General features: G+C 37.1%; 2 protein-coding genes across 2 annotated transcripts in view; both read right to left on the bottom strand.

Moving 5' to 3' along the window:
* LOC111416735 (protein O-mannosyl-transferase Tmtc3-like) overlaps nucleotides 1-24,032 on the bottom strand; it is a 71,809-nt gene extending 47,777 nt beyond the window's left edge. The window contains exons 1-2 of the mRNA XM_023048830.2: nucleotides 23,555-24,032; nucleotides 928-1,064 (exon numbers count right to left, since the gene is read on the bottom strand). Coding sequence (XP_022904598.2) covers nucleotides 928-1,064; nucleotides 23,555-23,740 — 323 coding nt within the window. The 5' untranslated portion in view covers nucleotides 23,741-24,032. The remainder of the gene's footprint in view (nucleotides 1-927; nucleotides 1,065-23,554) is intronic.
* LOC111416737 (superoxide dismutase [Cu-Zn]-like) lies at nucleotides 12,503-13,562 on the bottom strand. The gene has a single exon (XM_023048833.2). The coding sequence runs from the start codon at nucleotides 13,114-13,116 to the stop codon at nucleotides 12,649-12,651; it is 468 nt and encodes a 155-aa protein (XP_022904601.1). The 5' UTR covers nucleotides 13,117-13,562; the 3' UTR covers nucleotides 12,503-12,648.
* Nucleotides 24,033-24,408: the final 376 nt, after the last annotated feature.

The following is a 24,408-nucleotide window of genomic DNA, read 5'->3' as shown; positions in this document are numbered from 1 at the left end:
AGTTCTAGTTTTAGTGCAATACAAATATGCAACACAGTGATATCTTATGCTAACTAGCACTACCTATCACTGTCACTAGAAGTAACATTAGACCTAGAACTAGAAACATTCGGTTTTAGCCGCACGTCTCTCAAGACGGCTAAACCCGAATGATTCTAGTTCTAGGTCTTGTGTTAGTTCTAGTTTTAGTGCAATACAAATATGCAACATAGTGATATCTCATGCTAACTAGCGCTACCTATCACTGTCACTAGAACTAACATTAGACCTAGAACTAGAAACATTCGGATTTAGCCGCACGTCTCTCAAGACGGCTAAACCCGAATGCTTCTAGTTTTAGGTCTTGTGATAGTGCTAGTGTAAAACTAGAACTAACACTAGACCTAGAACTAGAAACATTCGGGTTTAGCCGTGCGTCGGTGAAGACGCACGGCTAGTTTTACACTAGTTTCGGACTTTTTATCTCAATTTGAAAACAAACATGTCAATTTTTTCTTTTCTTATACAATTATTAATATTAATCAACAGATGGCAGCACTACGTCCTAAGTTGCACTAATTAGTTACTAGATGGCAGCACTCTAGGTCTCACACAAGACCTAGAACAAGAATCATTCGGGTTTAGCCGTCTTGAGAGACGTGCGGCTAAACCCGATTGTTTCTAGTTCTAGATTTAGTGTCAGTTCTAGTTTCGCACTATAACTAGAACTTACACACGACCTAGAATTAGAATAATTCGGGTTTAGCCTTCACTTCGTAGTTCAAATCGTACTGTTTCGACTTTGTATTAAAATAATATAGACTTCTAATATTCTTCGTTTAAAAAATTCATTGAATTACATTTCAGGAGCAGAGATATTATCATTTTCTGTGGTGTATGTAGATTTTATTGTATCACTATACTTCAAAAATTGATTCTTATTCTTACCTGAAATACATCAAACAAACGACGGAATGTAACAGCATATTGACCAAATGGTATCCCATCGGTTCTAGTTGCCACATTAAGTAGTTCCATCGGAATGTTAAGACGCATAATGGCCTGTAGGATTTATGACTTTGTTCCTGTAACATAAAAGATTATTTTCAAATCAGTAACGATACGGGTTTCATTATAAATGTATGCTATCGAATCCAATTAAGGAAATTGCGGAATAGTGCCCCGAGTGTCGTAAATATATAATAGATACGGTTGTTATCGTTAGCCGAGATACATAGTTAATGATTTAGGGGATGCGATTTCAATAAATTGTGTATTTCGTCTTAACATCTGCACAAGACATCTTGCATTACAATTAGAACGTGCATTTCACTTTGATGTAACCGCTTTGATCTGGTCCTTCTAGCAACTGTATTGTTTGATTGATTGAGATAGTAAACAAAGACGTCAATAAATGTGTATAGATGGAAATAGTAGTAATTGGTTCAAAAACGATAAATTTTTACGCTTAAACGATCTCCTATTTTACGACCGATGCCGAAACTATATATTACGTACAGTCACCGATTTATGCATTAAAAGAGGGGTTTATTACGAGAAATTTATTCGTGGGCACAATAATGCCCCTGCGGCAAATGGGGCTCTTCATGGAAGGAGCGTCCCCGATCGATATCGCGGTGCCCGTTTACTGGCTATAAATCGCAAAATAATGTAATGGTCCGCCCTTCACCCGCGTCTTACGATCGCCTTTAGGTTAGTCGAAGCGACGTCCAAAGTTTTTTTTTTCTTTTTTTTTGGTATACATTTACATAGGTGAGAGGGCGACCAGCGAGTCGAACGCGGAATATTTCCCCTCCGGCAAGAACCACATAAATAATCTGCATTATGGAAAAATATGGAATACATATACAGACGTACGCCTGCCGTTGCATGCCTTTTTTTCATTGTCGTGTGTCTCTACTTGAAAATTTACGACCTTCTTGCATTTCCACGAGTTTTACTAAAATATATCTTAGAAAATCTGCTGAGGTTGGTTTAATTTAAATCTATAACGTTATTATCACTTCCTGAATGAAAGTACAGAAATAATGTTAAACATTAAACGTTGACAACGATAATAAATTTATTAAATTGCTACATTAATAAATAATGAAATGAATAAGCAACATCACTAATAATAGTTTGAAAATAGCTGATATCATTACGTGGCGTCGTTATATAAAAAGTATCTCATTTATTGTAATGGTTAGATCATACTTTTTAGAACTGCTATCATCTTCAAATGCATCAATCTGCTTCAATCTGTGGTGCTTATAAAGCAAATTGTTTTGAATAAAACTGCAAATTGCAAATTTTGGTGTGATTAACTCCAGCTGAGATTTAACGGCCCTGTTAAATTATAGAAGAGCGAAGAAAAATTACAACACATCTGGTATACTCGATAAACATAAAAGAGAGATATGCAACAAGGGAAGATATAGATCATTTGAAAACAGTGAGGCCTTATCAGAACTGGCAAGCAAAGAACTGGCACCGTTCTTGACAAGGAAAAAATATATCTAAAATAGATAGAAAGATATTAACAAAAAAACTTGACCAATATCTTTCGATTTATATCACTCCACAAACGACCTCGACAACCATATCACCTATGTCTAGGTGATATAAATATATCATATATGCCAACTGCAGCAAAGATCAGTTTTTAAATGCATAGAAAGAATGCTGAAACAGATCTATATTAACACGATTTGCTGATCTTGCCATTCTCAATAAAGGAGAGTTTTGACAGGCATTGGTTCTAGGAGTAGGTGCCATAAATACAACATATAGAACTAACAAACATTGGAGAATCACACTTGTTGTTCAAAAGTTTGTAAAACTATAATATATCCCCACAAAAGCGACGCTGGTTGAGGGTTAACACGAAAAGAAGTGCAAGGTGATTCGTAATCAATGTATTGAACGGAAAATTTAAAACAAATGAATTTGAGGAATTTAGATTGAATACGCTCAATTCTTCTCACCAGCGACGCAATAATTTTAGTGGATTGTGTTCACCCTCCTAGAGAATGAAATAATATTACATTTTGATAAGTTTAATGAAAGGCGATTATTTAAGCAAAAAGCATGTAGATTGTTTAAGTTAGATTGCAGTCTAGAACAATCAAGAGGTGAGGAGATACGGAGAAAGAGTTTTAAATCGTTAGCATACATTAAACATTGGGCATAATTAACGACGTCAAATATGTCGTTAACATAAATATTAAACAGTAAAGGACCCAGAACGCTACTCTGTGGAATACCAGAAGGAACCGACACAGGATTAGAAAAAAAAACCATTAACCGAAACAATCTGGCATCTCTCTGATATGGTATTGATGTAGCGCCTCGAACGCAAACGACCTCGGCTTAATTATTAAGTCAGATATCCTTGGCAACTATTAAGGTTTTTAATCAATTTGATATCAATACAGCGCCTCGCCTGCAAGCGACCTCAGCTTAATTAATCTTGACATCATTGAAAACTGGTTAGCTTTTATATCTATATAATGTTCATGTAGCGCCTCGCCCGCAAGCGACCTCGGCTTAATTCTTAAGTCAAGCATTCTGAACAACTATAAAGGTTTTTTTTATCAATTTGATATCAATGTAGTGCCTCGCCCGCAAGTAACCTTGACTTAATTAATCTTGACATCATTGAAAGCTGGTTAGCTTTTATATGGATATAGTATTGATGTAGCGCCTCGCCCGCAAGCGACCTCGGCTTAATTATTAAGTCAGGCATTCTTGACAACTATTAAAGTTTTTAATCAATTTGATATCAACATAACGCCTCGCCTGCAAGCGACCTCAGCTTAATTAATCTTGACATCATTGAAAACTGGTTAGCTTTTATATCTATATAATGTTAATGTAGCGCCTCGCCCGCAAGCGACCTCGGCTTAATTCTTAAGTCAAGCATTCTTAACAACTATTAAGGTTTTTTTATTAATTTGATATCAATGTAGTGCCTCGCCCGCAAGTAACCTTGACTTAATTAATCTTGACATCATTGAAAGCTGGTTAGCTTTTATACGGATATGGTATTGATGTAGCGCCTCGCCCGCAAGCGACCTCGGCTTAATTATTAAGTCAGACATCCTTGGCAACTATTAAGGTTTTTAATCATTTTGATATCAATACAGCGCCTCGCCTGCAAGCGACCTCAGCTTAATTAATCTTGACATCATTGAAAACTGGTTAGCTTTTATATCTATATAATGTTAATGTAGCGCCTCGCCCGCAAGCGACCTCGGCTTAATTCCTAAGTCAAGCATTCTTAACAATTATTAAGGTTTCTTTATGAATTCGATATCAATGTAGTGCCTCGCCCGCAAGTAACCTTGACTTAATTAATCTTGACATCATTGAAAGCTGGTTAGCTTTTATACGGATATGGTATTGATGTAGCGCCTCGCCCGCAAGCGACCTCGGCTTAACTATTATGTCAGACATCCTTGGCAACTATTAAGGTTTTTAATCAATTTGATATCAATACAGCGCCTCGCCTGCAAGCGACCTCAGCTTAATTAATCTTGACATCATTGAAAACTGGTTAGCTTTTATATCTATATAATGTTAATGTAGCGCCTCGCCCGCAAGCGACCTCGGCTTAATTCTTAAGTCAAGCATTCTTAACAACTATTAAGGTTTTTTTATCAATTTGATATCAATGTAGTGCCTCGCCCGCAAGTAACCTTGACTTAATTAATCTTGACATCATTGAAAGCTGGTTAGCTTTTATACGGATATGGTATTGATGTAGCGCCTCGCCCGCAAGCGACCTCGGCTTAATTATTAAGTCAGGCATTCTTGGCAACTATTAAGGTTTTTAATCAATTTGATATCAATACAGCGCCTCGCCTGCAAGCGACCTCAGCTTAATTAATCTTGACATCATTGAAAACTGGTTAGCTTTTATATCTATATAATGTTAATGTAGCGCCTCGCCCGCAAGCGACCTCGGCTTAGTTCCTAAGTCAAGCATTCTTAACAATTATCAAGGTTTTTTTATCAATTTGATATCAATGTAGTACCTCGCCCGCAAGTAACCTTGACTTAATTAATCTTGACATCATTGAAAGCTGGTTAGCTTTTATACGGATATGGTATTGATGTAGCGCCTCGCCCGCAAGCGACCTCGGCTTAATTCTTAACTCAGACATCCTTGGCAACTATTAAGGTTTTTAATCAATTTGATATCAATACAGCGCCTCGCCTGCGAGCGACCTCAGCTTAATTAATCTTGACATCATTGAAAACTGGTTAGCTTTTATATCTATATAATGTTAATGTAGCGCCTCGCCCGCAAGCGACCTCGGCTTAATTCTTAAGTCAAGCATTCTTAACAACTATTAAGGTTTTTTTATCAATTTGATATCAATGTAGTGCCTCGCCCGCAAGTAACCTTGACTTAATTAATCTTGACATCATTGAAAGCTGGTTTGCTTTTATACGGATATGGTATTGATGTAGCGCCTCGCCAGCAAGCGACCTCGGCTTAATTATTAAGTCAGGCATTCTTGACAACTATTAAAGTTTTTAATCAATTTGATATCAACATAACGCCTCGCCCGCAAGCGACCACGACTTAATTAATCTTGACATCATTGAAAACTGGTTAGCTTTTATATCTATGTAATACTGATGTAGCGCCTCGCCCGCAAGCGACCTCGGCTTCATTATTAAGTCAAGCATTCTTAACTATTAAGGTTTTTAATCAATTTGATATCAATATAACACCTCGCTCGGAAGCGACCTCGTCTCAATTGGCCTTGACATCGTTGAAAGCTTTTTATACGGATATGGTATTAATGTAGCGCCTCGCCCGGAAGCGACCTCGACTTAATTATTAAGTCAGGCATCCTTGACAACTATTAACGTTTTTAATCAATGAAGCGACTTCGGTTTAGTTTTAACATCGTTGAAACTTGGTTAGTGCTTATATCGATATGGTATTGATGTGATATGGAAGCAACAACTTCTAGATAGGTAACAATTTGATTTGAATGATTAAAAATAGTGTTAAAATAATATAAACCCCGATAATCTTGGAATTTAACTACAAACTTCGTCTTTTAAAATACTGTTTGGCGTAAATGGTTAAAATAACTTTTAGGATAGTTACAACATGGTCATTCTTTCCTGTTTGCTGTTGGCCTAGTCTCTTTTTGCTCGAATCAAAATACCCGCTAGCTACAAGCCAGCAGGACTAACGGGGACAATTAATTTAACCGCATTCACCCTCGTCACTACGCTCCCTACTTACAACCCTTCCACGGTCGCCCGGATATTTTAAGCGCGGCACTGCGACATTATTGGAGGTTTTGAACAGATGCCTTTGTCAGATTATATGTATAAAGGGTTCTACCATTGTTCTCATCGCATTGCTTAAAAGACAAAATAATGCTAAGTTTTGCCCATCTATTTTTAAACGAATTTTTGGCGAATTGAAAGGAATTATAGGGGATCGTTAATATTATAAATGTGGAGAATCGATCTTTCGGCACGTTATAAATGATCTCTCGTCAAATACATAAGAAAAAAAAATGGTCCAGTCCCGAAACCAGCCACGGGGAATAACACCCTGTCGAAACTGAACGAAACGATAATATACTGACCCGATCGATAACCTAGAAGCCGTTTCCGTACAGGATATTTAAACTACACTTAATACCAACCTAATCCCTTTATAGGTGGCTAATTACTTTAACACATAATTGCTTTATCCATTAATCAGATCACTACTTATTAATCGAATCATCATTTATTAATAAGATGTTAAGTGTGGCGTGAATGTAGAATTACTTCAATTATTTCACAGCGTATTTTTAATTAACATGGGAAATAACGTATAGATGATGAAACAAATTGAAGAAATACAAGTGAATTTTTAAATTATACACAACTGAACTTGAATGGTAGACGACACTGATGCAAATGGTGTCTCGTCCTCGTTAATGAATACGAATATATGCGACCCGCCGGACGAATGTGCCACTCTATATTCAAGCAATCCCTGGCGACCTGCCACTGAATTTCTGCTAAAATTATATAAACTTAGAGTGTGTCCATTACCCGCGCCTGACGCTCTGCATTAATTATTGACGCCATGATGGTAGAGGGTACGATCGATATGACGATGTATTACACTTTGGTATATTCGTCATTGGCCGCAAATACTCTAATAATAATAGTAATAATTCATACATGATATATGCACATACATTTATAATGTAGGCAGAATTTCCGATGTGTATCGATAGAGATTTGATTGGAATAAATGGAACCTTCTGCACCAATAGATATAACGCGGTTTTAACAAAACTTAGCTAGTAACGCATTACAGGTGCTGCATCGGTGCGTGCATAATTTACGTTACGAGCCCTTTGCCTAAGAAATTACGTGTGTATCCGGCTGGATACAGCCTATTCAAGTCTGTTCTAATAGAAACTCGCCTTGGTGTAAGCTTCTTCCTATATCGTTTTCAAGTAGACTCGCGATTCACTGTACCTCATAAATATAAAGTTCAGCCCTGTAGTTACCCTGTTTTGGGTAAAACGTGGATTCCATTACGCCCGAAGACGACGGCACCGGAGAAATCGAAAATAATAAAATTAAACCGTAAACCCCTTTACGGGCCAGCTCAATCTACGAGGAACATTGTCGTAGGCAAATCGGGCGAAACGCTATCCGTACATCGTATAAAAATAATGTAGTCATCTCATTAAAGCAAATTGTTCTTTTATATGTCGCCCGTGGCTGTTTCGAGGCAATATCGGATATTGTGCCCGCCGTTATCGCGCGGCAAGTACATAAGCAACGGGTAAATCGGGTATAGAGGTCGCTGTCTCGGGCTCCGTATGCAAGAACGAACACGTTCGCTACCAAGCTGTGCGCTCGCTAGCCGTATGAAAACTGGATTTATATACCCAAAGTTGAACCTCGGGCGCAATTACTCCTGGTTGCGTTAAAATCTCTTTTGCAACGGCGAAAGTTTCCGATGAGTTCTCGTTATACGTACACGTTAAATAAAATATAGATGCACTTCCTTTTTTAACTCCCATTTTATTTTGTCAACGCAAAGTCGAGTTGTCAACGAACCGCTCCAGAGATGTGATTCATATCTCGACGCTGCGGCGGTCGATTTATTTGCTGGGTAAAATCTTCCCGAGCTCGCCCAAGACTTGGCACGAGGTCCCGGAGCGTCATTATACCCGAAAAACACTTCCCACCAGCAATAATTAATCACCACAAAAGAAACGCGTCGCTGCAAAATTTATTACCGACCTGTCGCGGTCGCCCAAGTCTGGAACTTTGTTATACAGTGTTGTTACTGCTTCGAGGCCGATTAGTGGAATTACCGTTGTATAATAGCTTGAGGGATTAAGAATTTTTTGGGGTTAATCAGATGCTTTAATCGAGACGTCATTTTCGGACTTTTTATCTCAATTTTAAAACCAACACGTCAATTTTTTCTTTTCTTATACAATTATTAATATTAATCAACAGATGGCAGCACTACGTCCTACGTTGCGCTTATTAGTTACTAGATGGCAGCACTCTAGGTCTCAACACAAGACCTAGAACTAGAATCATTCGGGTTTAGCCGTCTTGGGAGACGTGCGGCTAAATCCGAATATTTCTAGTTCTCGGTCTAGTGTTAGTTCTAATGGTAGGTAGCGCTAGTTACCCTAAGATATTAGTGATATTACTATTCATGTTACATGAGCGGAACTTTAAGGTTCGGCCATGTCAATGTCAGATCACTGTTGACGCATTTTGACGATTTGAGTGGGATCATGATCGAGAATGGGTACGATTTATTTGGAATAAGCGAAACATATCTTTCGGAACATATTCCGAATGCAGCTATCGAAATACCCGGTTATACCAATGTGAGACGAACTAGGGCCACTCGTGGGAAAGGTGTGGCATTATACATAGCGCAGCATCTGAGGTATGTCAATGTGAGTGAATGACTCTGGCATGGATGACTCCGAAAATATCATATTTATCAGAAAATGCCTTCCGGACTTATTACCATACATTGTGCACATCGTGAACTCATGACTTGGGCAATCAGTATTTCCCGATACCTGGAAGTCTGCTGTTATAATGCCCTTACCAAAAAAAAATGAATCAAAGTCTTGGAAAAATGTACGGAGGTTAAGCTGCGTACATATATGGATGAACACAATGTTGTGTCTCGGTTCCAATCCGGTTTTCGACCTAATTATAGTTGTACCACTCCCTTATTAAACGTCACTGATGATCTCTTGAGTGCTCGCGATGATAGTCAGAGTGGAGTGATTGTGCTCCTGGATTACATCAAGGCTTTTGACAAAGTCAACCACCGAATGCTGTTATCCCTTCTGCATTATGTCGTTATAGCTGAGTCAGCAGTGTCTCTTATAAACAGCTTCCTTTCTGGGCGAGTCCAGGTGGTGAGATTGAGAGAGGAATTTTCGGCTTCCTTGCACATGGAGGCTGGTGTTCCTCAGGGATTTTCGTTAGCTCCGCTATTATTTACTCTGTACACCTCTCAACTGCCCAAATGTGTTAGACACTCGTCAAACGAGTTAAACAATATTACGAATACAAAATTAAACGCAGACCTTCTAGCACTCTGGGAGTACTCCATCAAATTGGTGCTAACACTTAACGAGCGACTGGTTGTGTCTCAGGAGGCCAGAAATTTGGGAGTGGTGTTTGACTCTAATCTTCGTTTCACTACTCACGTCACTGTTTGTATAAGGAAGGCATATGCAGCTCTTTGGTGTCTCTACCGTCACTGTCGGGTACTTAACTCCACCACTAAAAGATACCTATGTGATACGTTGGTTTTATCCAACCTTGTGCATTGCAAAAAATGCTCAAATACTGCTTGTCGCCGTCAAAATTTCCTCTATGGTTTACTGGAAGCATTAAACGTATATTGAATATAAAGGAGCACTACTTTAAGAAGTGGAAGAGATCTAAACAACTATCATATTACGATGAATATGTTAGGTTGCGTCGTTTATCCAAGGATACAATAGATTCTGATTATCAGGCTTATCTCGTGAACACCGAAAATAGTATATCCCCCGATCCCAAAAATTTCTGGCGTTACGTGAATCAGAAACATGGTAATTCGCGTATTCCAGACTGTATGACCTTTGATGGCTCTCAGATCTCTGATCCCCTGGAAATAGTGCAGGCCTTCTCTGTCTTGTTTTCAATACTGGACTTACAACTATCAATAACTGTAACCAGTAAGTCAACTGTCCTGGATCCTCCTACATTACTCCATTTTCTGCCGAGGAGATAGAAATCTGTATGAAACGACTAAAGAATGACTTTACGCTGGCGACAACGGTCTCCCAAGTTTTATTATTAAAGATTATACACCTTTCCTCAGCAGACCTTTAACCTTTATATTTAATTTATGCTGAACTAAAACTTTTGCTGCAGTATGAAAAAAACTCGGATAACGCCCATATATATCTGATCATCAGCACGGATTTATGACTGGTCGTCCAACTATGACTAATTCAGCAGAGGTAACGCAGTTCATCAGCGAGCACATGGATAAACGGCAACAAGTTGATATAATTTACACAGATTTTGGCATTTCATAGATTAGATCATGGAATACTTCTTTCTAAACTCTGCAGTCTTGGATTTACCAATGATTTCGTGGATTTAATTTCATCTTACCTCTCCAATAGACTCTGCTATGTGAGCTACAACGGTTTTAATTCTGATACGTTCACTGCTGGCTCTGGTGTTCCACAGGGTTCCAACCTAGGTCAACTTCTATTCAATGTTTATCTGAATGATTTATTTCGACTTGATGGTAATGTGCTTGTTTCCGCCGATGACTTAAAGATATTCGCTCGTGTAGCATCAGTTCTTGGTCAGTATAGAATGGAATTGATCTTGATATAGCAAAATGCGTTGTCGTATCTTCCACAAGGTGTAATAACCCAATAACGTTTAATTATTAGTGTGGGAGTTGAAGCAATACGCAGAAAACGCGCTATTCGAGATCTGTATATATACTAGTTGCAATTCATAGACCATGTTAACGCTATAGTAAAGTCAGCCTCTGGTCCATTGAGTTTTATCATCAGACAATGTAAAAAATCTAACAACATAGCCGCATTACCAGTACTTTTCTATGCGTTTGTCGTACAAAATTGGAATATGGTTCTCCGGTTTCCTTGTATATCACTCACAAGCTGAGAGTGCAGAAGAGGTTCTTAAAATACTTACATTTAAAAACAGTTGGTCAGTTGTTAATCAAAATTCAATTCAAAATAAATCTTTAAGAATACGTTTTCAAAAATAAAATATTTATAACTACTTGATTTTATTTATTATGTTGGGAAAATAAAATCTATTAACAATCCCACAATCTCCTTGGTCCTTCTATTTTATCATTATTCTGACAGCAATAATTTCATGTTTTTTCAATTTATGTCTAACACTTTGTGTGCGATTCAGTTTTTTGTTGCTTCTTATAGTATCTACAAGATGCGTATTTCGTTTTATAAGTTCTTCCAGTAAACCTTCTGATAATGCAAAAACTGCATTGAAAGATGCGCTTCCTGTAGAGTTGTGATCTTGACAACAATACACCTGTATTCTGTATGTGTATCCATTTTGTAAACATAACTTGTAAAGTTTGATCCCGAATTTTTTTTTATTTTTCCCATACTCTCATCAATACATAAATTTTGCGCAGTTATGTACAGAGTGTTAATTAATTGTCGTACCCGACGTCATCATTGCAAGTATGCAACCAAATACGCAAATCATGTATTGTAATACCACTACTGTGATATTGGTTGCATACTTGCAATGGTATCTAGACCTGGTATCAGAACCCTTACATTATCAGCAAACAAACTGAATACGTGTGAGAACGAAACAAATTTGTATAATGATCGAAAGGAACCTAAACTAAAAAGGAACATAAATTAGATTGTATTAGGCCTAATGAAAATTTAACGATGTCTGGTTCTCTTACCGAATCACGCAAACAAACGATTAAACCATCTTCATAAATAGTACCGAGATTCCTTTTAATTTATTCAATATGTAGGTATAAGCTGATTTGAATCCGTTGTACATATCAGTATTCACAGACTTTGGTATTGGAGGAATAATTAAAATAAACAAAATCACCGTTGCATACATTAAAGTGGAAAGCGCAACCGAATCGTCGAAATTCGCCATAAATAATTCCGAACGAAATAAATTAGTGGTGTTCGCAAATCGAGCGGTCGCTTTTTAATTAAAAATTTCTATTTTTCTGATATATACCCGACCGGATGGCAGAGGGCGCGACGCGTAAATCGCACTGGACGCGTAGAACGGGATTAATAAAAATGCAAATTTGGCACTCGATGCCGAAGCTGAGAGAGGTCGCGGATTTTTCGAATGTTTTTCGATAAAATTATTTTAATCCGGGGGCGCGTAGATCACTGACGTTGATTGATACTCACACCGGTATAAATTAAAATATCCAACAATTGTTTCAATATTTTTATTTTGATTTATCCTACAATAATACTAGATTTTAACGCCGAATTACTAACACGTATTGTTTTAAATATTTTTTAAACAATTCATGTCTGAATTTTATCTAGTTTTATAAAAACAATTTATTATTAAATTTTATGCAAGTTTAGCAATTCCCACAACACCACAAGCTACTCTCGCTCCAGCATTACCTGTTGTTTTGCTAAGTTCGTGTCCCCCCATTCCTAAATCATCAGGATCGGCATGAACCACCAAACTTCGTCCGATAATGTTATTAGCCCCAAATAACGAAATCACGTTATCAATAATATTTACTTTGGCCATTCCAGAATCATCGGCTTCGATATTACCTAAATCACCGACATGACGGTCTGAAACGTCTGGGGCTCCATGCTCTTTTCCATAAGGATCGAAATGAGCCCCAGCGGAGATGCAGCCATTGGTGTTATCGCCGAATTGATGAACGTGGAAACCGTGAAGACCTTTTCCTAAGCCACTAACTTCTCCGGTGATTATCACCGGTGAACTTTCATCCTCTTGCTCGAAATAAAGGGTTCCTTTTACGATGTCACCGGTTAAAATACAAACTGCTTTTATAGGCATTTTCGTTGTAATTTGATTGATTGATATTTGTCACTTTATATCGACGTCATAAAATCATTCTCCACCACTTTTGTGGTTGCGTCCATGGTTAGTTAGAAAGTAGGAATTCTATAACTTTGAATTATTATTAAAGTTATAGAGGTTGTTGGGGGTTAAGTTCACATAGATTTAAAATTCGTGTTTTACTGTTGTAACACATTTTCCTCATCGTAATAAAATGCGGCAGTATTACGAAAACTGTAATTTTATGTATTTCTGAAAGATTTGGCTGTCTTCCAACAATCCTGGTTACTCCGGTTTTTGTCGCTGGCGTGCATTTTCTAGTCGTGAACCTAAAAAGTGAACTTTACACAACCTCTCTATTGGTTGTGTTAAATTGCTAAGAAGAGTTTTAAAAGTTTGTTCTTTTATATACAGGGTGATTTATTCAAACTTTGACATATGATAGCTAATCCAATTACAAAAAAAAATTTGTGAACATTTCAATTATTTACGAAATTATAACACTTTAAAGTTTTTTGCAACGAATTTATTAATATGTAATATGTCAGTTTGCTGTAAGGTTTAATTATTACATACAAGAAGAAACTCAAAATGTACGCTTATAGCACTGAAGAAATAATTTTCGTGTATGGTTTTTGCAATGGAAATGCTCGACAATCAGTACGAGAATATCAAAAAAGATTTCCACAGCGTCATTTGCTATATTATTCAGCTTTTAGCGATTCTTTCAGAAGACTTCGACAAACAGGTAATTCTGCTCCAGCAAAAGCTATTCGACCGCATGTAGTTTTTGATAATCCTTCCATCAGCACTCGAAGAATAGCACACAACATTCTAGTAAGTCAAAATTTTGCATGGTGCGTATTCAACCGCGAAGTCCTTCATCCATATCGTAAACAGAATGTTCAAGCTATAGTTATTGCAGCAACATGCCCAAAATAATGACTTCATGTTCTCTGGACAGTCTCTTCCATCAAAACCGAGGTATATTTGAGTATCATCAGCATACATGTGGGTTTTGCAATGCTTTACATTGGAACAGAGATTAATAGTGTAAATTAGGTATAATATTGGTCCCAAGATTGATTCTTGAGGTACACCTGAAGTAATATAACCTCTCTTCAACAAAACACCCTAAAATTTAAACATTTCCGAACGATGTAAAAAATAGTTTTTGAAAAAATCGATAGCCAACGGGGAGACACCAACATAGTGAAACAGCAAGTAAAATCGAATGATGAGAGCTGTAACATTTCCCTCATCCAATCCACGGAAGATATCAAGGATGAAGCTGGAGGAAGATAGCTGTAACCAGGACAAAAACCAGACTGAGTAGATGGAGCCAACATTTAAGATGGTAATAGGCCGAAGATCATTTAGTCCTGAGGGGTTACTGCATTTAGGGATGGGAGACACCAAGGCAGTCTTCCATTGATCAGGAAAGACACTCAGCTCCAGACAAAGATTGACAATATGACATAAATGCAGAACAATCACAGGGCAACACAGAAGTAACATCCTTACGCTAACGCCATCACTTCCGATTCGTCTTCCGAGGCTAAGGTAGTACAGATCTGAGGCAGAATATTAAAGTTGTAGAATTTAATAAGCTCTGCATCACCAGAGTTAGTAATTTGAGAGGCTAAAAAAGAATGGTTAATCAAATGAGCATCACCAATGTTGCTAGGAATACTACCAGTCCTATTTTTGCCAATGCCTAAAGACCGAAAGGCACTCCACAATTTCCTGGAATCACCACCCTTGAATATGTGAGATAAAAAAGCTTTTTCTTCATGTTGAAACGCATTATTGGTGAAATTACGCAGTTCTTTATAATAGGTAAATCAAAGGGTAGTGTGGAAGCCTTAAATGACTTATAGGCTTTATCCCTCAGCTTCATAAGCAGCCTAATAATTCTTACGTAAAACAGTCTTGAAAGATGCATATATATTGAAAAGATTAATAATATGATAATTAAAGAAATCAACCTTATCACCAATACTGGACATATGCAAAAATTCGCACCCAGATGGTCCAGAAAAGCTTCCGAGTTGAAATCTCTATAAGTAATACTCTTAATAACAGGATTTGGACGTATTTTAAATGATGTGACAAAATCAAGTAAATGATCAGCAAAAATACAATAATAAGGAAAAGTACAATAATATTAAACTTAAATTATAGCTCAAAGGGTGCAAGGGCAGAAAAGGCAAAACAATGCCACTGATTTTACTTGCACCTAATGAGAACAGCAGCAGAAAATAAAATAAAAGTTAAATCAAATCAAAACTGAGCAGTATCAATGAAAATGAGATAATAAAAATAAAAACAAGTAGTTAGGATTATTAAATTACCAAAAGAATCAAAAGCAACATTATATCAATTATCCCAAAAACCGATCAAACACCCTCTCGCGCAAAACAATAGATCTAAATAACTGAACAGAGCGGGCACACCTCGCATAACTGGGAATCGCATTCCAAAAACGAGCTACTTGATAGGAAAACGAGCACTGAAATTTTGACGATCTATGCAGCCGAACTGTAATACAAAATCCATGCCTAAGATTCAAATTGTGTACATCAGTTCTGAAGGTAATTTTGCGAGAAAGATAAGGAGGTTTACCAGAATAAATAATCCCATGAATAAAAGACAAGTAATGAAAAATAAATCTCTGTCGCATATTCAGCCAACCACAATTCTGAAGAGCTTGTGAGACATGATCACCTCTCCTCAATTTATAAATAAAGCGAAGACACGAATTCTGCACGACCTGAACTCTTCGCAAACTCTCAAAAGATAGACATGGACCAAATACAACGTTACAATAATTAAAGTGAGACAAAACTAGAGCATCACAGAGAAGGCGTTTGAGCTTTATCGACAAAAACATTTTACTAAAATAGAGGCTTCTAAGGGACCCATACGCGCGCCCACATATCAACCTAATGTGATCACCAAAAGTAAGTCTATCATCAATGACAACACCCAAACTCTTGACCGAGTCCACCACTCTTAATTGCTCCCCTAGCATACTAATGTTAATGTCATTTTTATTAACAGATAAGTTACCCTTTTTAGTAAATAAGATGCATTGGGTCTTGTCAGGATTGATCACAAGAGCATGCCTTTGTATCTCCACACATAAGTGACCCAATTCCTCAGTAATTCTGTCACATGCATGAGGCAACTCACCAGGTATGAAGTCGAAATAAAGCTGTGTATCATCCGCATATAAGTGTTAGGAACATAAGGTTAACTTTGAAAATAAATTGCTGGTGAATATACTAATTCAAAAATAATCTGTAATATTAGACTTAACAACATTATATTTTCTCAATGTCCTCTACATAGAACGAGATCCCCCAACCACACAGTTCTGTTCTAATATTGTGAATATCAGCGACATTCATCAATTATTGGGTCAAATGAAACAAATTAACACACGAGAACAGTTATTAAACAGAATACTGAAATAAGAAATCAACCAGACATTTTAATTCGGCTGAAGAACTCTTTGATTCATCGTTGTGAATCATGTATTTTAGCAGAAGGAGGCTATTTTGAACAATATTTGTAATATTTATGTGTTTCAAAAAATGCAGCAGTTAATTATGATATATTCATTAACATTCCTTTTTTGGTAATTGGATTATCTATCATATATGTATCAAAATTTGATAGTGAGCTAATAAAACACCCTGTATTTTCTAAATTGGTTATAATGCAGAACATTATTTTCACATTGTTTGATTTTTTTAGTTAATATCTTTTAATTTAGAAAGCACCGATGACAAATCGAGCAATTTGGTGATCGAAATTACGGTTTGAATGCGGACAGGTTCCAATAGAAAGCCAGACCGGCAATTAAGTTGATTTGTGGTCGCCGATATTACGTCTTGAACTTCCGTTAGGTACAGAGTCCGAATCTTACTCTCGACCCCGGTTTTGTAAATCCCTTTAATGCTACTGGGGGCAAACATTTTTAGGGCAAATGCGAAATCGATGGTTAATCTGATCGAGGGGCAAAGTTCGTAACCGCCCATTAGTTAATATCGTCCGGGTCGAGACAACTTGGGCGTACTTTAGACCAAGTTCGGTGCTACAATTTCGGACGGGCACTTTATCTCGGTCTTAAATGGGACCCAATTTAGATTGAATTAAGGAAGCGATATTATGTTTTTCCCAGTTTCAATGTAATGTAACGACACAGAGTCGTTCAATTCCACGGCTAGTGTCATAATGAGCGAAACTTGTAATTACACAAGTTTTAATCGATGTGGAAGACTTGAAGGGTCTTTATGAAAAATGTCTTTAATGGAGTTCCACTTGTGATAAATAAATTAGAACCGTTTAAGTTGGACCATATATTACAACAAAAGCGTAATTTTCTTTGCCAAGTTTCGAAGGTACGCCGATCCTAATAAAGTACAGGAAGTTGTTTTCGAGGAAAAGCGGACTCGTCCTTTTTGCTACGGCATAAATGCAAATAGGGCTCGGTCCCCGGCGTCTTACCGGCGCACAAAGATTCCGAAAACGTTGTCGATGTATAAATTTGCATAAGTGCATCCGGGGGAGCGAAACTTGGAGTTGCTCCAAACTTTGGCTGCATTTAATTGTCGCCCGCGGCATTGGCTGCTTGGTTTGCACGGAAATCTGGTGTCTAATAACTTACCGGAGGCACATTCCGCTTTCCTTGAAGGGTTTGACCCTCAGCTGTGAAATACTTAGGGGGGATAGTTGACGACAAGAATTTATTGGGTCTATTCGGTTAATTAAAGTGGTGAGGTAAAATTTGCAGCCATGCATTTTAGCTTAAACAATCCATCTATTGTTTACTAATCTATTTGTAAGCACTCCTTTGTTGTTAACCGCGGATGTTGATGGTATTAACAGTCCACAAACAATAGTTTAATTTAGTATGTATTTTGAATTCAAAACCAAGCTACATTTCATAATGTTATTATGGCGCAAACACGTCTATCAGTATTTTTCAAAAAATAACATTGACAGATTTTGTATTACAAAGCTTTCAATTACGGTGAATGAATCGGCAACGAAAACATATTTCAAAATATGTTCTCAGTTATAAATAAACAGCACATCGTCGTTTTTATCCCGATTAAAACTGCAACAGAATGCGCAACAAAAAACGACCGAATCTAAAATGTTGATATTTTATGCGCTACCGCGTGTTTTGTTTGTTACACGAAATATACGACAACAAAAAGGGAAATACAATCAATTCAACGTTTATTGAAAATATATTCGAAACATACTACAATAATAAAATAAATCTGGTAAATAAAAATAAATCTAGAATGAGCTATTAAAACCCTATTTAGTAGTTCCATTTAGAAACCGCCTCGTAATTAGTAGTTAAACCGCTCAGCTCGATCCTATAGAACAAACACAAACCCTAAAATTAAACTGTATCCCATATTTGCAGGGTGGTTTCTAGACAGAAACGGAAAGACTCAAGGGGAATAAACCGGACTCGAAACGTTTCCGCACGTTAAAAATAATCCTTTTGACGTAGAGCAAACACGTCCTATTCGGGTACACGTCTACCTCAAAAACTCCACGACGAAACGGACGAGAAAATATTTAATGCTTTATTCTGAAACGCCTGGATTTCCAATTATATAAACGCTTCTAACCGACGTGTCCGTTCTTTGAAATTGTGATAAAACGGGTATTTACTGAATCCTAAGTTTGTTGTGTTTTGTTTTTTGTTCAAATTAAAGTTTTGAAAAACTTTTTGACAGTTATTTTCAAGTATATTTCTTATTCCAAAATTGTTCAGAAAGTTGCACCATCACTAGAACTAACACTAGACTTAGAAACTTTCGTTAGAAACTATTAGTTCTAATTTTAGTGAAAGCCTTACTTGTTCAAAAAATGTTTCAGAATTACCTTATGCATGAGTGTACCCCAGAAGTCATTGAGGAATACACTGTGTTAATTAATTATCGTACCCGACATCATCATTGCAAGTATGCAACCAACATCACAATATACGCGATTTGTAGCGTATACTGTGATATTGGTTGCATACTTGCAATGATGCCGTCGGATACGATAATTAATTAACACATTGTACATTGATAATATTATTAGCTCCAAATAACGAAATTACGTTATCAATAATATTTACTTTGGCCATTCCAGAATCATTGGCTTCGATATTACCTATGCTTTTAGCCGTCTTGAGAGATTTGCAGCTAATCCGACTGTTTCTAGTTCTTGGTCTAGTGTTAGTTCTAGCTTTACATTAGCACTCTCACTAGAACTAACACAAGACCTAGATCTAGAATCATTCGGGTTTAGCCGTCTTGAGAGACGTGCGGCTAAATCCGAATGTTTCTAGTTCTCGGTCTAGTGTTAGTTCTAATTTTACACTAGCACTATCTATGAAATTTCCGGTATGAAAACCGTTTTATGACAATAAGTGGCAGAGTAAAACCTGCGATCCTAAATTCCTTGATTTCCATGAATAAGAAAATAATTATCAAGGGGGTATGGAAATATTTCGAACCTCGTGAAAGCCGTCGGCTAATTTTTCGAGAACAATTGAGTTCTATTTTCAACAATGAGTGTCAGAGAATCTCTAGATGAAAGCATAAGATATAACTATGTTGCATGTTTTTATTGCACTAAAACTAGAAGTATCACTAGAACTAACACAAGACCTAGAACTAGAATCATTCGGATTTAGCCGTCTTAAAAGACGTGCGCCTAAATCCGAATGTTTCTAGTTCAAGGTCTAGTGTTAGTTCGAGGTTGACACTAGAACTAACACAAGACCTAGAACTAGAATCATTCGGATTTAGCCGTCTTAAGAGACGTGCGGCTAAATCCGAATGTTTCTAGTTCTAGTTCTTGTGTTAGTTTTAGTGATAGTGATAGGTAGCGCTAGTTAGTATAAGATATCGCTATGTTGCATATTTTTATTGCACTAAAACTAGAAGTATCACTAGAACTAACACAAGACCTAGAACTAGAATCATTCAGGTTTAGCCGTCTTGAAAGACTTACGGCTAAACCCAAATGTTTCTAGTTCTTGGTCTACTGTTAATTCTAGTTTTATATTAGCACTCTCACTAGAACTAACACAAGACCTAGATCTAGAATCATTCGGGTTTAGCCGTCTTGAGAGACGTGCGGCTAAATCCGAATGTTTCTAGTTCTCGGTCTAGTGTTAGTTCTAGTGGCAGTGATAGATAGCGCTAGTTAGTATACGATATTACTATGTTGTATATTTTCATTGAACTAAAACTAGAACTAACACTAGACCTAGAACTAGAAAGGTTCGGGTTTAGCTAAACCCGATATTTTTTAGTTCTAGGTCTAGTGTTAGTTCTAGTTTTACACCATCACTGTTACTAGAACTAACACAAAACCTAGAACTAGAATCATTCGGGTTTAGCCGTCTTGAGAGACTTACGGCTAAACCCAAATGTTTCTAGTTCTTGGTCTACTGTTAATTCTAGTTTTATATTAGCACTCTCACTAGAACTAACACAAGACCTAGATCTAGAATCATTCGGGTTTAGCCGTCTTGAGAGACGTGCGGCTAAATCCGAATGTTTCTAGTTCTAGGTCTAGTGTTAGTTCTAGTTTTACACCAGCACTCTCACTGGAACAAACACAAGATCTAGAACTAGAATCATTCGACTTTAGCCGTCGACGGGACGCAAGCGGAAAAATGTTTAATGTTTTATTCTGAAACGCCTGGATTTCCAATTATATAAACGCTTCTAAAGGTAGGAACACACTATGCTCACGTCACGTGAGCTTTCGTGCTATCATATAAGTATGATATCACGTGATATGAAGCGCAGGAGACCCATTTTTGTTACACACATTTCGTACTCATTTCATACACACTGTTTAAGATCGCATTGTTGTGAAACGATTTACAATGTATTCGATGGAGTACAGTAACAATTCTTCAAGTTCCTCAGAATCGGAAGAAGATTTAGTAAATGTGGCTACATGTCTAGTTATTAGTGAAAGTAAAAAGAAGACAATCATACTCCGTACATGAAATTAACAAAAAACGAAATAATTTTGGGTGAATATCTTCGATTAGTAAAAGAATTGGAAGAACATTCGAAAAAGTTTCATATGTACTTTAGAATGTCTAAAGAACAATTTGAATTTGTACATGATAATATTAAAAATAAAATATAAAAGAAACGTGCACAGTTTAGAGCACCAATTAGTAGACGGGAAAGACTGGTAGTTTGTTTAAGGTAAGTACTGACACCTCTACATTCACATTTTATTAAAAAATAAAGAAAATTGAAAAAAACTGGCAGAATTTCCCAAATTGCATAGGGGCAATAGACGGAAAACATATAAATATTAGATGTCCAATAAATGGAGGTTCTTCATTTTACAATTACAAAGGAAGTCAATCTCTTGTGCTATTAGTTGATGCTGAATACAAGTTTATACCAATTGATGTAGGATTTTCTGGTCGAAATAGTGATGGTACATATTTTCTCATTCGATGATAGGAAAAAAGTTAGAAGACAACAGTACCGCAAAATGCTAGTCTTTTAGAAAATGGGGAAGCACAGCCATACGTTATCGTTGGGGATGAGGCTTTTCATTTAAAATTTTATCTTCTTCGGCCATATAGCAAGCACTACCTTACAAATTATGAGCCCAATAAAATATTTAACTATAGATTGTCCCGAGCACGCAGAGTGGTAGAAAATTTGTTTGGAATATTAGTTGCTCGTTGGAGAGTATTTCAAAAATCTTTAAAAGTACAACCAACAATGGTAGACAAAACTGTACTAGCATCTTGTTCACTGCATAAAATGCTCAGATGCTAAACGTGATCCAAACAAGACACCGTTGGAATTACAGCCACGAGCCACAACTAACCGACTAACTACATCATTACGAAATGTAGATAATTTAAGACGAAATGGTATCCAAACTGCATTCCAAGTACGAGAGATTTTTAAGCAATATTTCAATTCCCGAACAGGAAGCGTCCCCTGGAAAACAGATATAGTTCGTAGAGGAAGAATTGTAAATGAACAAAAACTAAAAAAAAATAGTTTCTGTAGTCATGGAACCGAATATTGTACAACACGTCAAGTTGTCTTACTTTTTCTATTAGTTTTTCTTCCATTTTCATTTCTATTATAACTTCAATTTAAAACCTTCTTGCATTCGCACGTGAGCTACGATGTGCGGATTTCAGGATAATACTACTACTAGGCTTTTTGACAATTATTTCCAAGTATATTTTTTATTCCAAAATTGTTCAGAAAGTTGCACTATCACTAGAACCAACACTAGACTTAGAAACTTTCATGCATCTTTGCGTTTCGAATGCTATGTTGCAACTTTTTTTCAGAAACAAATTCTAAGTTACTAGTGACACTGCTACTATTAGTTCTAGTTTTAGTGAAAGCTTGTTCAAAAATTGTTCCGGAATTACCTTATGCATGGGTGTACCCCAGAAGTCATTAATAATATTATTAGCCCCAAATAACGAAATCACTTTATCAATAATATTTACTTTGGCCATTCCAGAATCATCGGCTTCGATATTACCTAAATCACCCACATGACGATCTGAAACGTCTGGGGTTCTATGCTTTTAGCCGTCTTGAGAGATTTGCGGCTAACCCGAATGTTTCTAGTTCTTGGTCTAATGTTAGTTCTAGCTTTACATTAGCACTCTCACTAGAACTAACACAAGACCTAGAACTAGAATCATTCGGGTTTAGCCGTCTTGAGAGACGTGCGGCTAAATCCGAATGTTTCTAGTTCTCGGTCTAGTGTTAGTTCTAGTGGCAGTGATAGGTAGCGCTAGTTAGTATAAGATATTACTATGTTGTATATTTTTATTGAACTAAAACTAGAACTAACACTAGACCTAGAACTAGAATCATTCGGGTTTAGCCGTCTTGAGAGACTTGCGGCTAAACCCGAATGTTTCTAGTTCTTGGTCTAGTGTTAGTTCTAGTTTTATATTACTAGAATCACTAGAATTATTCGGGTTTAGCCGTCGACGGGACTCAAACGGAAAAATTCTTTGAAATTGTGATAAAACGGGTATTGAATCCTAAGAGGATTTTAAAGTTTGTTGTGTTTTGTTTTTTCTTCAAATTAAAGTTTTGAAAAGCTTTTTGACAATTATTTCCAAGTATATTTCTTATTCCAAAATTGTTCAGAAAGTTGCACCATCACTAGAACTAACACTAGACTTAGAAACTTTCGTGCATCTTTGCGTTTCAAATGCCATGTTGCAACCTTCTTCAGAAACAAATTCGAAATGAAAAAGTGTTTGACATTTCGTTGCAATGCAACTTTTTTTCAGAAACAAATTCTAAGTTACTAGTGACACTGCTACTATTAGTTCTAATTTTTGTGAAAGCTTGTTCAAAAATTGTTCCGGAATTACCTTATGCATGGGTGTACCCCAGAAGTCATTGAGGAATACATTGGCAAGTGGTGTATGGGGTCTAAGATCCCTGTTATCTTTGATGGCGCTTATATCATCAAAAACGAAACCACAATAGCAGCTGTTGTGGTAGCAGAAGACGCACGTGAGCGCGACGACGGCGCCAAGAGCGTGCTTCAGGGCCATACCACCGGCTCACTCTAGTGTCGATAACTTCACCGTTGGCGCGGTCATACAGGAGTCCAAGTAAGTCTTCGAGAGGAGCGGTTATGACCCGCTTTTATACTTTCGTCTCACTCTCTCTCTTTTTAACCGTTTACCGAACTCAATCAATATTGTATGTGGACGCGTCCGTTGGGTCCATTTCGACTGTACACGAGGTGGCCATTTGACAGGTCATAGTTTCTCGGCTCGGTTTTTTTTTTGGAATGGTTTAGTGAAACAGATCTGACGCGCACGCGAGTCGATCTTGTACTGGTTCTTCTGAACCAGGTTTGCAGCTGTATAACCCACTGTTGGGGCCACTGCGACTGTGCGTCACGTGACCTTCTGGCGGTCGTCGAAATCGCGCACGCTCTGAATGCGCGATCTGGCAACAGGGAATGAACTTCGTTGGCCCCTTCCAAATTGTTGATAATGCCCTTAAAGTTCTAAAGGCGGCTGCTGCGATTGTTACCGAGTGTGCTCGACTTTGAATGGGGGCCACTACCACCCTTTAATGAGTTAATTAAAAAATAATAATAATAATACATTTTATTTATTTTAATATTCATATTTTATTTATTTAACAAAATAATTTTATTATTTTAATTTTTTTTAATAATCCAATACCCATGGGTAACTACTCCTTTTGT

Source organism: Onthophagus taurus, chromosome 11 (genome assembly GCF_036711975.1).
Source record: "Onthophagus taurus isolate NC chromosome 11, IU_Otau_3.0, whole genome shotgun sequence".
NCBI classification, from domain to species: Eukaryota; Metazoa; Arthropoda; class Insecta; order Coleoptera; family Scarabaeidae; genus Onthophagus; species Onthophagus taurus.
The sequence above is the reverse complement of the archived record's forward strand: the minus strand, read 5'-3'. Positions and strand labels throughout refer to the sequence as shown.

What these genes read in the sequence shown, in the direction of transcription:
- LOC111416737 (XM_023048833.2), bottom strand. Translation starts at nt 13,116, where the DNA reads ATGCCTATAAAAGCAGTTTGTATTTTAACCGGTGACATCGTAAAAGGA.